The sequence below is a fragment of the Cetorhinus maximus genome, chromosome 8, assembly GCF_964194155.1.
Source record: "Cetorhinus maximus chromosome 8, sCetMax3.hap1.1, whole genome shotgun sequence".
NCBI classification, from domain to species: Eukaryota; Metazoa; Chordata; class Chondrichthyes; order Lamniformes; family Cetorhinidae; genus Cetorhinus; species Cetorhinus maximus.
This window is the reverse complement of record NC_135886.1, coordinates 73,727,572-73,744,516: the sequence shown is the minus strand read 5'-3', so window position 1 is coordinate 73,744,516 and position 16,945 is coordinate 73,727,572. Positions and strand designations below refer to the sequence as shown.

Genomic DNA, 16,945 nt, shown 5'->3' with positions numbered 1-16,945 from the left:
TTGCTGGCTTTCTTTAATTAACCAACATTTGTCCATGCCGCTATTAACTTTGTCCCGAATTATTGTTTCTAGAATAATTTATACCTACTATTTATACTTGAACCTGACTCTTCTAACTGTGGAGTTTAAGCAAGTAAATTAACAGTGAATAATGAACTGCTTTTTGAACAATGTATTACTTAGTCAAAGAAGCACGGTTGGAATGTATTTGACCGTTTGGCTGAAAGAAAATAAAGTTACAGAAGAGTCATATTCGACTGGAAACGTTAACTCTTTTTCTCTCCACACACGCTGTCAGGCGAGCTGAGTTTTTCCAACACTTTCTGTTTTACACAGAAAAAAGTTTTGATAAAGAACGGATCAGCAGTTTTGGAATCCTCTCGTGCCACACGAGAGAGGAGACAACTGCGAGATAGAACCAGCGCAGTTCTCCATAACCTTCCCACCGACAGTGATTTCCAGTAACTGCGAGAGGTCGCGGAGTGGGGCTGCTCCTCCTGTCTAGACCCACCCACACCAACTGGAAGATTTTTTTCTCAGAAGTTATTTCCTTCCAGGCGGGCAGATGATTTGAGTGTCGTTTCATCCCCGGGATGCAATGGCTGGACAATATTCCCGATCCAGCAGCTCGGAATCCGCGGTTCCCATGATCAGGACGAACCCCGGAACAGGAGTTCCAGCTAATTCCAAGCTGATATTGGGGGCAGTGATCGGTGGCGTGGCTTTGCTTCTATCGATAGTTTCGACCGCGGGAGTGTTTGTGTATTTCACAAGAGAAATCTCAAAGGTAAATTCTGCCGTCAGGGGGGCTGAGGGACGAATCTGCAAAACGAATCGGGTTGGCAGTGACAGACGTGAAATTCTCTAAAGAAAAAATATTCGGCCTAATACGGAACTGGAAAATAACTGGAGAAAGTGATCTCTAAGGGATGGGACAAATGGACAACTTTGCTTTAAAAAAAACAACTTTCACTGATGATTGATTGCTTGTTTATGAAATTAGGTTAAAAGCCGAGGCTATTATTTCATTAGAGATTGGAATTATTGTCATTTGCAGGGGAAGTTGCAGCTGTGATTGTTACTGTTGTCCCGAGGATGATGGGGGGTGGGGGTGGAATATGATTTCTGATGAAGAATAAACATTAAGGTCGAGGTGAAATCGAAAATGAAACGGTGATTGCAGAGTTTGGACTCTGCAATAAAGTAGATCAGACGAAAGAGTTTACGCTGCTCATTACGTTCTGCTCGTCCAAAAGCCCACAGCTCATGTGGTCCAGTGTGTAGAAATGCAATCCAACACCATTATTTTCAGAAGGAATTTAAACAGATTCATTACAGATTTTTTATTTTATTACAGATTGCATATTTTATTGCAATCTGTAAATGGAAATGTTAATCGTTTAAAAATAAGTTTGAACTTATAGCATCATTTGATAAATGCGTTTGTAAACAAACAAAAATTGCCAATCCCAAAGAATTTCGAAATCATATCTGAGGCTGGAGGAGTTTACCGACTCTGTGCTTGAGTAGTTCAGTTTCAACTGAAAGTAACTTACTTTAGTCGTCATGGATGCACAGCATTTATTAAAGTAGCCGGATGCCAAGAAAGCGTGCGTCAAAACAAAAAAGGCGGTGTCTTCGTATCCACAAATTTTTCGGCCAGAAACAGACATAAGCCTTTCCCGAAAATGTAGACACAGAAGCGGCCTGACGGGTGCTGAGGTAAGTTCTTGGTGCAACAGGTGCAGTGCCTGAAGCAGCACAAATATCTTCAACAAGCCTCTGACATTCTTCAGTGCATTGTTTATACAGAACTAAGATCCAGGTAGATAACCAGTGCCCAGGAGAGATATGTTGTTCTCTGGTTAATGAGAGGAGCACCAATAACCACCTCAGCATCCCAGACTAGGGAGGTAGAGATTCAAGAAGGCTTTTGATTGCGATCGAGTGCCTCCTGAAAAGTTGGGCTGTAAAGATGTTGATGGAGTTCAGAACAGTTCTGTGGTAAGGTTACCAGAGCTCACATGGAGAACGATGATTTGAGTGAGGTGCCGGGTTTTCACTATGCTTTTGGTGTCACTCCTTACAGAGCTTGACGGGGAAAAGAGGGACTTAAATCAGGGGAAAAGAAATTGGAAAAAACATGAATACATTTGTTGCAGGAGAAGGCATTAGTGTGACCGTGACATTACCAAAACATTACACTTCGATCTGTGTAAAATCTGGTCGATTAAGAAAGTGATCCTCAGCCATTAACCGTTAGCACTTCACCATTGAGAAGGATTGCTGGGTTGAAACAGTCAGTATATTTTTGCCATTAGATTGAGAGCTAGGCTGTCTGTTAATTCTGGTAAAAGTGGAAGTGTTACGAAGAGAACAAGTTTGACATTGTGTTATTTATCAGTTAATCCCTTTGTCTGAAGATACTGACTCTCACAGGGGTACAGACACTGAAGGTTCTGACTCTCAGGGGGTGCAGACTCTGAAGGTGCTGACCCTCACTGAGGTACAGATTCTGAAGGTGCTGACTCTCACTGGGATACAGACACTGAAGGTGCTGACTCCCGTTGGGGTAGAGACTCTGAAGGTGCTGACTCTCACTGGGATACAGACTCTGAAGATGCTGACTCCCGTTGGGGTAGAGACTCTGAAGGTGCTGACTCTCACTGGGGTAGAGACTCTGAAGGTGCTGACTCTCACTGGGATATAGACTCTAAAGGTGCTGACTCTCACTGGGGTAGTGACAGTGAAAGTGCTGACTCTCACTGGGGTACAGACTCTGAAGGTGCTAACTCTCACTGGAGCAGGGAGACTCTGAAGCTGCTGACTCCCTCTGGGGCAGAGACTCTGAAGGTGTTGACTCTCACTGGAGGAGAGACTCTGAAGGTGCTGACTCTCACTGGAGCAGAGACTCTGAAGGTGCTGACTCTTACTGGAGCAGAGACTCTGAAGGTGCTGACTCTTACTGGAGCAGAGACTCTGAAGGTGCTGACTCTCACTTGGGTACAGAATCAGAAGATGCTGACCCTCACTAGGGTATTAACTCTGAAGGGGCTTACTCTCACTGAGGTACAGACTCTGAAGGTGCTGACTCTCACTGGGATAGACTCTGATGGTGCTGACTCTCACTGGAGCAGAGACTCTGATGGTGCTGACTCTCACTTGGGTACAGAATCTGAAGATGCTGACCCTCACTAGGGTACAGACTCTGAACTTGCTGACCCTCACTAGGGTACAGACTCTTAAGGGGCTTACTCTCACTGAGGAACAGACTCTGAAGGTGCTGACTCTCACTGGGTTACAGACTCTGAAGGTGCTGAGTCGCTGGGGTACAGACTCTGAAAATAATGACTCTCACTGGGGTACAGACTCTGAAGGTGCTAACTCTCACTGGAGCAGGGAGACTCTGAAGCTGCTGACTCCCTCTGGGGCAGAGACTCTGAAGGTGTTGACTCTCACTGGAGGAGAGACTCTGAAGGTGCTGACTCTCACTGGAGCAGAGACTCTGAAGGTGCTGACTCTTACTGGAGCAGAGACTCTGAAGGTGCTGACTCTTACTGGAGCAGAGACTCTGAAGGTGCTGACTCTCACTTGGGTACAGAATCAGAAGATGCTGACCCTCACTAGGGTACTAACTCTGAAGGGGCTTACTCTCACTGAGGTACAGACTCTGAAGGTGCTGACTCTCACTGGGATAGACTCTGATGGTGCTGACTCTCACTGGAGCAGAGACTCTGATGGTGCTGACTCTCACTTGGGTACAGAATCTGAAGATGCTGACCCTCACTAGGGTACAGACTCTGAACTTGCTGACCCTCACTAGGGTACAGACTCTTAAGGGGCTTACTCTCACTGAGGAACAGACTCTGAAGGTGCTGACTCTCACTGGGTTACAGACTCTGAAGGTGCTGAGTCGCTGGGGTACAGACTCTGAAAATAATGACTCTCACTGGGGTACAGACTCTGAAGGTGCTGACTCACACTGGGGTACAGACCCTGAAGATGCTGACTTCTGCTGGGATACAGACTCTGAAGGTGCTGACTCTCACTGGAGCAGAGACTCTAAAGGTGCTGCCTCTCACTTGGGTACAGAATCAGAAGATGCTGACCCTCACTAGGGTACTGACTCTGAAGGGGCTTACTCTCACTGAGGTACAGACTCTGAAGGTGCTGACTCTCACTAGGGTACAGATGCTGAAGGTGCTGACTCTCACCAGAGCATGGATTCTGAAGGTGCTGACTCTCACTGAGTTAGAGACTCTGAAGGTGCTGACTCTCACTGGGATACAGATTCTAAAGATGCTGACTCTCACTGGGATACTGACTCTGAAGGTGCTGACTCTCACTGGAGCAGAGACTCTGAAGGTGCTGACACTCACTGGATCAGTGACTCTGATGGTGCTGACTCTCACTCGGGTACAGACGCTGAAGGTGCTGACTCTCACAGGGATACAGACTCTGAAGGTGCTGACTCTCACTGAGGTACAGACTCTTGGGGTGCTGACTCTCTCTGGGGTACAGGCTCTGAAGGTGTTGACTTTCACTGGGGTACAGACTCTGAAGGTGCTGACCCTCACTAGGTAACAGACTCTGAAGGTGCTGACACTCACTGGAGCCGAGATTCTGAAGGTGCTGACTCTCACTGGTGTACAGACTCCAAAGGTGCTGACTCTCACTGGGGTACCGTTTCTGAAGGTGCTGACTCTCACTGGGGTACCGTTTCTGAAGGTGCTGACTCTCACTGGGGTACAGACGTTAAAGGTGCTGACTCTCAATGGGATACAGACTCTGAAGGTGCTGACTCTCTCTGGGATACAGACTCTATAGGTGCTGACTCTCACTGGAGTAATGACACTGAAGGTGCTGACTCTCACTGGGGTACAGACTCTGAAGTTGCTGACTCTCACAGGGGTACAGATTATGAAGGTGCTGACTCTCACTGGGATACAGACACTGAAGGTGCTGACTCTCACTGAGGTACAGACTCTGAAGTTGCTGACTCTCACAGGGGTACAGATTCTGAAGGTGCTGACTCTCACTGGGATACAGACACTGAAGGTGCTGACTCTCACTGGGATACAGACACTGAAGGTGCTGACTCTCACTGGGGCTACTGACCCTGAAGTTGCTGACTCTCACTGGAGTAGAGACTCTGAAGGTGCTGACTCTCACTGGGGTACAGACTCTGAAGGTGTTGAGTTGCTGGGGTACAGCCTCTGAAGATAATGCCTCTCGCTGGGGTACAGACTGTGAAGGTGCTGACACTAACTGGGATACAGACACTGAAGATGCTGACTCTTGCTGGGGTACAGACTCTGAAGGTGCTGACTCTCACTTGGAAACAGACTCTGAAGTTGCTGACTCTCACTGGAGCAGAGACTCTGAAGGTGATGATTCTCACTGAGGTACAGACTCTGAAGGTGCTGACTCTTACTGGGATACAGACTCTGAAGGTGTTGAGTTGCTGGGGTATGGACTCTGAAGATAATGTCTCTCGCTGGGGTACAGACGCTGAAGGTGCTGAAACTAACTGGGATACAGACTCTGAAGATGCTGACACTCACTGGATCAGTGACTCTGAAGCTGCTGACTCACTGGGATACACACTCTGAAGGTGCTGACTGTCATTGGAATAGAGACTCTAAAGGTGCTGACTCTCACTGGGATACAGACTCTGAAGATGCTGACTCTCACTGGAGCAGAGACTCTGAAGGTGCTGACTCTCACTGGGGTACAGTCTCTGAAGGTGCTGACTCTCACTGGGATACAGTCTCTGAAGGTGCTGACTCTCACTGGGATACAGTCTCTGAAGGTGCTGACTCTCACTGGGCTACAGACTCTAAAGATGCTGACACTCACTGGGATACAGTCTCTGAAGGTGCTGACACTCACTGGGCTACAGACTCTGAAGATGCTGACACTCACTGGATCAGTGACTCTGAAGGTGCTGACTCTCACTGGGGTACAGACGCTGAAGGTGCTGACTCTCACAGGCGTACAGATGCTGAAGGTGCTGACTCTCACTTGGATAAAGACACTGAAGGTGCTGACTCTCACTGAGGTACAGACACTGAAAGTGCCTGACTCTCACTGGGGTACAGACGCTGAAGGTGCTGACTCTCACAGGCGTACAGACGCTGAAGGTGCTGACTCTCACTTGGATAAAGACACTGAAGGTGCTGACTCTCACTGAGGTACAGACACTGAAAGTGCCTGACTCTCACTGGGGTACAGACCCTGAAAGTGCTGGCTCTCACTGGGGTACAGACTCTGAAGGTGTGACACTCACTGGAGCCGAGACTCTGAAGGTGCTGACTCTCACTGGGGTACAGACTTTAAAGGTGCTGATTCTCACTGGGGTACCGTTTCTGAAGGTGCTGACTCTCACTGAGGTACGGATTCTGGAGATGCTGACTCTCATTGAGGTACAGACTCTGAATGTGCTGACTCTCACTGGGGTACAGACGCTGAAGGTGCTGACTCTTACTGGGGTACAGACTCTGAAGGTGCTGACTCTCACTGGGGTACAGACGCTGAAGGTGCTGACTCTCTCTGGGGTACAGACACTGAAGGTGCTGACTCTCACTTGGATACAGACACTGAAGGTGCTGACTCTCACTGAGGTACAGACTCTGAAGGTGCTGACTCTCACTGGGATACAGACTCTGAAGATACTGACTCTCGCTAGGGTACAGACTCTGAAGATACTGACTCTCGCTGGGGTACAGACTCTGAAGATACTGACTCTCGCTGGGGTACAGACTCTGAAGGTGCTGACTCTCACTGGGTACAGACTCTGATGGTGCTGACTCTCACTGGGGTACAGGCTCTGAAGGTGCTGACTCTCACTGTGGTACAGACTCTGAAGGTGCTCACTCTCATTGAGGTACAGACTCTGAAGGTGCCGACTCTCATTGAGGTACAGACTCTGAAGGTGCTGACTCTCATTGAGGTACAGACTCTGAAGGTGCTGACTCTCACTGAGGTACAGGCTCTGAAGGTGCTGACTCTCACTGGGGTACAGACTCTGAAGGTGCTGACTCTTACTGGGGTACAGACGCTGAAGGTGCTGACTCTCACTGGGGTACAGACGCTGAAGGTGCTGACTCTCACAGGACCAGAGACTCTGAAGGTGCTGACACTCACTGGGGTACAGGTTCTGAAGTTTCTGACTCTCACTGAGGTACAGACTCTGAAGGTGCTCACTGTCACTGGGATACAGACTCAGAAGGTGCTGAGTCGCTTGGGTACAGACTCTGAAGATACTGACTCTCGCTGGGGTACAGACTCTGAAGATACTGACTCTCGCTGGGGTACAGACTCTGAAGGTGCTGACTCTCACTGGGGTACAGACTCTGATGGTGCTGACTCTCACTGGGGTACAGACGCTGAAGTCGCTGACTCTCACTGGGATACAGACTCTGAAGGAGCTGACTCTCACTGGGGTACAGACGCTGAAGTTGCTGACTCTCACTGGGGTACAGACTCCGAAGGTGCTGACTTTCACTGGGGTACAGACTCTGAAGGTGCTGACTCTCAGTGGGATACAGACTCTAAAGGTGCTTACTCTCACTGGGATACTGACTCTGAAGGTGCTGACTCTCCCTGGGAAACAGACTCTGAAGTTGTTGACTCTCACTGGGATACTGACTCTGAAGGTGCTGACTCTCCCTGGGAAACAGACTCTGAAGTTGTTGACTCTCACTGGGGTACAGACTCTGAAGTTGCTGACTCTCACTGGAGCAGAGACTCTGAAGGTGCTGACTCTCACTGAGGTACGACTCTGAAGTTGCTGACTCTCGGTGGGGTACAGACTCTGAAGGTGCTGAGTCGCTATGGTATAGACTCTGAAGGTGCTGACTTTCACTGGGGTACAGACTGTAAAGGTGCTGACTCTCACTGAGGTACAGACTCTGGCGCTGCTGACTCTCACTGGGGTACAGGCTCTGAAGGTGCTGCCTCTCTCTGGGGTACAGACTCTGATGGTGCTGACTCTCACTGGGGTACAGACTTTGAATGTGCTGACTCTCACTGGGGTACAGACACTGAAGCTGCTGATTCTCACTGGGGTACAGACTCTAAAGGTGCTGACTCTCACTGAGGTACAGACACTGAAGGCGCTGACTCTCACTGAGGTACAGACTCTGGAGGTGCTGACTCCCACTGGAGCAGAGACTCTGAATGTGCTGACTCTCACTGGAATACAACACGGAAGTTGCTGACTCTCACTGAGGTACAGAGTCTGAAATTGCTGACTCTCACTGGGGTACAGACTCCGAAGTTGCTGACTCTCACTGGGGTGCAGACTCTGAAGGTGTTCTCTCTCATTGGGATACAGACTCTGAAGGTGCTGACTCTCATTGGAGCAGAGACTCTGAAGGTGCTTACTCTCACTGGAGCAGAGACTCTGAAGGTGCTGACTATCACTGGGGTACAGACTCTGAAGGTGCTGACTGTCACTGGGATAAGGATTCTGAAGCTGCTGACTCTCACTGGGGTACAGACTCTAAAGGTGCTGACTCTCACTGGAGTACAGTTCCATGGATATTGACAACAACCAAGAGGCATTTCTCAAAATACATGTTCGTATAGAAGCAATAAGCCTTTTGATTATTAGAAGGAAATGCCTGATTTTCTTTTTTTGTAACTCACATCAATTTCTGTTTACCTATCACCCCTGTGCTTGCTAACTTACATTGGCTACTGGTTCAAGAACTCCTCCATTCTACAATTATCATTCTCATTTCAAATTCCTCCATGGCCTCACCTCTTCCTAACTCTGTAACCTCTTCTTGCCCTACAAATCTTTCAGATCTCTGCTGTCCTCCAATTCTGGCACCTTTTGCATGTCTGATTTGAATTGGTCTACCATTGATGATGTACTGTGAGTGCCTAGGTCCTAAACTCTGAAATTCCCTTCCTAAACCTCTTCACATCTCAACTTCCCTTTGTTCCTTTACGGTACCTGTTAACCTACTCCTTTGCTCAAGCTTTTGTCATCTGCCCTGATACCTCCTTTGGTGGCTCAGTGCCAATATTTTTTTGGTAACGCTCTTGGTAAGAGCCTTGGGACATTTTCTCATGTTAAAGACCCTATATAAATGCAAGTTATTGCATTTGTCATTGTCCTCACTCAAGGTCCAGTGTAGTGATATTTCAGCAGGAGAAATCATTGTTTGGAGAATAGGGTCAGGAACCTTGACTGATACTTTTCTTCAGTGTTGTTTTGAGGTTATAGGGAAAACTACAATGCCACTACAGCTACCGTTAGAATCAGCTGACATAGCACAAAATAGGCATCAAACCTGGGACCTTCTAATTTGCATTGCTTCATACCACACCATGTGGTTCATTTATTCACTAAAACAGCTGATGAGGCAATTATATTTTTATATACAGTTTAGAAATTGTTTTTTTAATATACATTTATTTAATAAACTTATTTGATTAAATAGAAGGCTGCTTTGTTAATAATTATCCAGCATTTTGTTGAAAGAAAAGTATAAGTTGACATGCAGAACTGCTCGTTTTCTGTGCGGTTTTAGACAGCAGTTTTTGAGGATGACACATCACAAGTAACCATCTGCTTAATGATTGAAGAAGGCCAGTAAATGCCAGAAACCATTTTCTCCTGAATAGATGAAATCAGAAACATGATGCTGGATCTAGATATAGGAATGTTTAATTTATGGAATTATAGAATGACCCAGCACAAAAGGAAGCCATTTGCCTCATCATAACTCTGACAGCTCTTTGAAAAGCTAGTCAATTAATTACCTGCTATTTAGCTAAAGCCCAGAAAATCTTTCTCTTCAAGCACTTTATTTATTCCATTCCCTTTGGGAAGTTAGTATTGAATCTGTTTCCACCACGTTTTCAGGCAGTACATTCCAACTCATCATTACTCAATGCATAAATTTTTGTTTCCTCTTGTAACCTCTGATTCTTTTGGCAATTACCTCAAACCTGTGTCCTCCTTCTTCAAAAATTTATGTTGCACATCCCCAGATCTATCTGTTTTTGCACGTGCTTTAAAATTGTGCCATTTAGTTTATATTGGTTCTTCTCATTCTTCCTGCTAAAATTGATCAGTTCAAACCTCTCTATATTAAGTATCATTCGCCATGTGTCTTTTATCAGTCTGTCTATGCCCACTTGAAGCCTGGTTATTATCTTCCTAACTTTTCCAAGGGCAGAATTTACCGGTCAGTGTGCAGGGGTGGGCCTGACACACCGACGCCTAAAATGACGCGCGATGACGTCGGGTGTGCGTCTCAACGTCATCACGATATTTCATTTGGCAGGCACGCACCGGAGTTGGCTGTGCACCCGCCGAAGTGTAAACAGCCTATTCAGGCCATTAAGAAATCAATTGAGCCACATGAGAACACTGCCCAACCAACCTTAAGGTCGGCAGGCAGGTGAAAAGCCCAAGCGGCCTTCACGTTTTTCAGGAAACCTCACCCACGAGCAGGATGAGGCTTCCTGAAGCTTTTATTAAATTAATTAATTAATTTTCATAAATATAAAAACATGTCCCCACTCATGTGACACAGTCACATGAGGGGACATGCTTAAATAAATTTTTAACTCAATTCTTTAATTATTTTAATATTCATTCAATCTGCCTCAGGGAGATTGCTACGCTCTTTCGCATGCATGTATGAAAGAGCACTGGCCCCGACTCTCCCTCCTCCCCCTGCCCGCACAGGTAGTGCTGAGCGCTACCAGCCGTGTATTATGCTAGGCGGGCCTTAATTGGCCTGCCTGTGTAAAATGGCAGCGCGGAGGCGATCGCAGGCGGTGGTCGGCTCTGCACCCGGCCCCACCCGCTCCCACCTAGCCAGCCTGCCATAGGAAAAATCCTGGCCCAAGTTTCATGTCATCTCCAAGCTTCTAAATTATGCCCTGTACAGCAATCCCAGGTCAACATTGATATCAAGAAAGAGCAGTGATTCCACACTGTGTCCTGGGGCAAGCCACTCCAGTTTGAAAGACAACTGGACCCCCACCACCCCTCCCCATCCACAAGTTCTTTCTGCTTTCTGCCCCTTAGCCAATTTAGTGTCTACATAGCCACTGACGTTTTCATCTCATGGGCTTCAATTCTGCTGACAGGTGGCACTTTGTCAAATGCATTTCAAAAGTCCATCACCTTCATCAAATTTCTCTGTTACTTTATCAAAGAACTCAATCAAGTTAGTCAAGCAAAATTTGTATCTACTGAATTGCATTCATACTGGTTTTCATTTAAAAGCCAAAATATATACACTAGAAGTTATTAAACACTTCTTTATAAAACAGCACCACTCATCTAAGAAGATAACTAAAATAAGTCGATCACGGGGCTCTGGGGTCAGAGGCAGCATAGCAGTTCGGGCTGATTCTTGTACTTTATGCTCTGGCCTATGACTATACGGCTCCCCCCTCCCCCAGCAATCAGGAATTGTGTGTGTGTGTGTGTGTGTGTCTGTGTGTAATCAGAGGCTGCATCTAACCATTCAGAACATTAATATACCAATATTTTTATGCTGAGTTACCTGCCTTCAGTAATTAAGACTGTCAGGTTTGGCTTAGTGGTCACACACTCACATCTGAGGCAGAAGATTGTACATTTAAGCCACTCTTCAGGGACTTGAGCACATCATCTAGGCTGATGCTTCAATGAAAAAGTGAGGGAGTACTGCATTATCAGAGGTGGTGTCTTTTGGATAAGATATTAAACCAAGGGCCCATCTGCTCTCTCAGATGGCACTATTCAAAGATGAGCAGATGGGTTTTCCATGGAGTCCTGGACAATATTTATCCCTCAACCAACACCTAAAAGAAATGATAGAGCAATTTGTTTCATTGTTGTTTGTGGGAGCTTGTTGTGCATAAATTAGCTGTTGTGATTCCTACATTACAACAGTGACTACACTTCCTAAACACTTCATCGGCTGTTAATTACGTTGGGGCATGAAAGGCCCTACAAACATGCAAGGCATTCTGTTAATGCAGAGATTTTCTCCAAATGTTCCAAGCACCAATTAATTGGGGGAGATGGTAGCATAGTGATAATGTCACTGGACTAGTAATCCAGAGAGCCAGGCTCATGCTCTGAGGATATGGGTTCAAATCCCGTTATGGCAGCTGGTGGATTTCAAATTCAATTAATAAAATCTGGGATTGAAAACTAACCTCAGTAATGGTGACCATGAAACTACCATTGATTGTTGCAAAAACCCATCTGGTTCACTAATGATCTTTAGGGAAGGAAATCTGCCATCCTTACCTGGTCTGGCCTTCATGTACTTCAGACCCAATGTGATTGATTCTGAAATGGCCTAGTAAGCCACTCAGTTCAAGGGAAATTAGGGATGGGCAACAAATACTGGCCTTGCCAGCAACACCCACATCCCATGAAAGAATAAATAAAAAATCAATCTTTCACATTTCAACTACAATCATGGATTGTAGTAGGGCTACATATCATCAGATTGCAATTGCTTTGTAAACAGGAAAATAGAAAGCCAATTACAATCTGAATTTGTTTTTTGTATTTATCCATTATTTCCCATTTCTCAATTTGTTGACTCCTGTTGGGGTATGGTTTCATACCTAAAAGCAGCCTTCCACGTGAATGCAAATATCAACTATTTATCTGGCTTTGAGGAGCACTTCAGTTAAAACTGGTCCTAACCTCACCCATGGCCTGTCATGCTGATTTTCCAGAGGTGGCAGGAATGGGGCAACTGCAGGGTGAAGCGGAGGATCAGGAACCTTGGCTGATATTTTTCTTTCCTTGTTTGAAGTCAGTGAGGCAAACTGTAATGTCCTGGCTAATGCCTCTGGCTGTGATTGGTTGACACAGCACAACTGAGGCAAGCAGAAATTGTTTTTAAAAATGTGGATTATAAAATTTGTCATTTTTTAACTTGAGATTAAACTGAAAAATTTCATTTGTCAATGACCATATATCTTATTGAAAGAAAAACATATGAACATGTAGGACTCTTACATCTCTTCTGATTTAATTGAATGGGAAACATTAATTGATCCTGGTATCTAGATATTAGAGGAATGTTCACTGTATTCAATCAATATTGTTACAGTTATTTGCAGTTTTTCTTTAAAATAAAACTCCACAGCATCACTTTGCAAGATGGCAACAAATAATTTCCTCACAGGGTGAGGAGGAAGAGTAGGCTGTTTAACCAGCTGCTGAAAGAGGCACAGGGGCAGACTGAGATGATCGTTGTACCTTGATTTTTTTGTGCCTTCCTTGCCCTGTATAGCTTTGGTCTACTATTCTTCATCTCCCCAGATCAGCAGAGTTTGTGATCCACATCTGACTATTCAGAACATCGTTGTACTAATTTCCTCTGCTATGTTATCTGTATTGAATAACTAATGTAGATAAATGATTTAAGTGCCATCTCAACCATAAACACATCAACTGCTGCTGTTTGTGGATCTTGGTATGCACATCTGGCTGTTGCATAACAATAGTAATTGCACTTCAAAGATAAATATAAATTCCTATGTAATTCATTTTATGTGAGGAAGTTTTAATAATGTAACAATGGTCAGAAAAATGCATTTGCCAAGTTCTAAATGTTTAAAATTAAATTATAAATTATTTTCTTTTTTTCAACATCCAGCCTCACTAAGCCTATGTTCTGTTCTGTTTAGGTTAAAAATCAAATTGCTTCCCAGGAGCTGTGGTGTCTGAATAGTCCCAAAAAATTTCAACAACTAATCAGTACTGAGACTGAAGACTTGAGTGATCAGATCAGAAAAGATCCCTGCTGGAGACTGGCTAACAGTATCAAATTACTTGTGAAAGAGGTGATTGAACAGACCACAGTATTGCTGTATCAACTGTGGATTTTCTCTCAGCTTTCCTTTATGTGATGTCCCAATTATAAGATAACAAAGTGCCTGTCTGCTCATGTCCCCAGGGATTTCAGCATTCCTCATTTTCTCCATGGGACATTTCAATGAAAGGTACAGGAGTCGGGAAGATACAAACTCACTCCATCCCTCCCCTCTGAATTCTGACTCCACTGAGGGACTGATCCCTTTAGATTAGGAATATTTGTTAATCTGTTGGAAATTTAAAAAGTATATATTTTTTTTGTAACCTGCTAAAATAGCTCTGTTGGGAACTAAATGAAATTTGATTTGCATACTCCAATACAGAAAGCAGATGCATATGTCCAAAAAACGCTAACAACCTAAAAAGCCTAACAACTCAAAGCAGTGCTAAGTAAAAGCCTGTGACTAAGTTACATTTATTTTTATTACATTGCATTTCAGGATCTTAATTAGTGCTTTGGGGTTGCATTCCACAATTGAGGTTTTCTGTGAAAACTTTCACAGTTTTCACTATGTGGCAATCATTCGTTAACAAAGCTCCTGAAGACTGAGCAAAAAACATGGATGCATCTCCATTGAGCAGTAAGATCTACTAAAAGTCATCCCAAACCACCTAGAATGTCAATACAAGCAGGTCACCCAAATGAGCAGCGGCACATGGAAAAATTACACCGTGCTTAATGTGCTCCTCATGTTGCTATAAAAACATTACTCTAAGAAACCAAGCTTCAGCAAGTCTCTCCATGAAGTCAACTAGAAGTGTTTACATCTACATTTAAACTCCACTCATTTCACCACCATTAGAACATCCCATAATGTAGTAAAAAGATTCCTATGTATATAGGAACATCGGACTTAGGAACAGGAGTAGGCCATTCAGCCCTTCTAGCCTGCCCTGCCATTTGATAAGATTATGACGGATCTGAAGGGTCATTCGGACTCGAAACGTCAACTCTGTTTCTCTCTCCACAGATAATGTCAGACCTGCTGAGTTTTTCCAGCATTTTCTATGTTTGTTTCAGATTTCCAGCATCCGCAGTATTTTGCTTTTATCTTATGACTGATCTGGTTATGGTCTCGACTGCACTTTCCTGTCTGCCCCCCCATAACCTTTGACTCCCTTGAATATCAAAAATCTGTCAAACTCTGCCTTGAATAAATTCAATGACCCAGACTCCACTGCTTTCTGGGAAAGAGGATTCAACAGACTAACAACCCTCTGACAGAGAAAAAAATACACCTCGTCTCTGACTTAAATGGGAGATCCCTTATTCTTAAACAATGTCCCTTAGTTCTAGTCTCCCTCACAAGAGGAAACATCCACTTGGTATCCACCCTATCAGGTCTGCTGAGGATCTTATATGTTTCAGTAAAATCATCTCTTATTCTTCTAAACTCCAACCTGTTCAACCTTTCTTCATAAAATAAACCCTTCATCCCAGGAATGAGTCGAGCGAACCTTCTCTGAACTGCTTCTGGTGCAACTATATCCTTTCTGAAATAAGCAGACCAAAACTGTACATAGTATTCCAGATGTGATCTCACCAAGGCCCTGTACAGCTGCAGTAAAACTTCCCTACTTTTATATTCCATTCCCTTTTCAGTAAACACATGTGCCTTCCCAATCAACTGCTGTACCTGCATACTAGCTTTTTGTGATTCATGTACCATGACATCCAGATCCCTCTGTACCACCGTGTTCTGCAACCTTGTATGCCTGTTCCATAAAGGGACACTATGCATGAATTTTCTGCACTGCCTATCAAAATTCAACTCAGCTGGGGATTCAGTTATTACTGGTAGTAATGCATCGATTGATGATGTGTGCTTGTATGGGCTGATCAAAAACTGCCGATTTAAATAAACACTGTGTACAGAATGCTGCACCTCAACCTTCAACAAATGCATTTTTTTGAACTGCATGTAAAGAGGTGCTCAGATCACAACAATTATGGAGGATTTGGAAGTCTCCCACCTTGAATCCCTTCATGAACACAGCAAAAAATATTTTTTTCTCTGTACTTCCTGTGCAAATCCTACAAAGTAAAATGCCTTTTTCTCCCTCTTTTTCTTGTGGCATATACCACACTCTTGGCTGCTCTTCACCTGAATGCTCATATCAGATAAGGCACTGCATTTCCTATGTTTACCCTCTTCAGTTTTTGCTCTAGGATCTAATATGTCATTTTCAAATGGTGACCAACTGGACTTCAGCCTGCCCAAGTGGAGGCAGTGGTGTGTTGCAGATCACTCAGGGAGTCTGAGTTGCTGTGGCAACATGCACTTTTACATGCGTGCTGTATTCTGGAGTTATGGTTAGTGATGGCAAAGGCTCCAACTTACTTTTCCATCACATGGCTGACTAGAAATCTCTCTGCCTCTTACTGCCTGCTGTTGGCATGTGCTGGAAGGATTTGCAAGATGGTAATCAACCTGTTTGGCCAATGTATGAATGCACCTTCATTGGCCATCAAGTTCCAGGGTGGGACTCGAGCCTAGAGCTTCTGACTCAGAGGCAGGGGCACTACCGTTGTACCACAAGACTCCTCAAATTATCTATTCAGAGCTCAGAAAAATCGACTGTGCATTTCAAAAGTTGGCAACTATAGTTTAATGGTAGACTGCTTCAAGTAGGGGAAAAGCAGAAATCTTTCCAAAGTGTTAAGCTTTGTTATTGCTTCCCTCATAATTCAGTAAAAACCCGAACTAAATACAAAAGTACAGGGGAGGATTGAAAAATGAGGTAGCAGAGGCAATAGTGTACAAGAATAGATTAATGGCTACCATAAAAAAGAATTCAAAAGTCTTTTCTAAACATATAAATATGAGGAGTAGTCACAGGAAGTGTGTGGCCAATTAGGGATCAAATGGGAGATCTTGGAGTGGAGGCAAAGGGCATTGCTGAGGTACTGAATGCGTACTGTACACCTGTTTCACTACATGAGCAGATCCTCTCAATGTCACAGTAAATGAAGAGGTAATAAATAAATTGGAAATGATAAAAGTAGATAAAGAGGACGCACCTAAAAGGTTGCATCACTCATATTAGAAAAGTTGCCTGGTCCAGATGGAATGCATCCTAGAT

General features: G+C 44.6%; 1 protein-coding gene across 2 annotated transcripts in view; it reads left to right on the top strand.

The window, feature by feature from the left end:
- Positions 1 to 243: 243 nt before the first annotated feature.
- LOC144683723 (tumor necrosis factor ligand superfamily member 10-like) overlaps positions 244 to 16,945 on the top strand; it is a 28,016-nt gene continuing 11,314 nt past the window's right edge. The window contains exons 1-2 of one of the 2 annotated variants that reach the window (XM_078547048.1): positions 244 to 787; positions 13,675 to 13,830. In XM_078547048.1, the coding sequence (XP_078403174.1) occupies positions 599 to 787; positions 13,675 to 13,830 (345 nt within the window). In that variant the 5' untranslated portion in view covers positions 244 to 598. The remainder of the gene's footprint in view (positions 788 to 13,674; positions 13,831 to 16,945) is intronic. The other variant, XM_078547049.1, reaches the window with a different exon arrangement.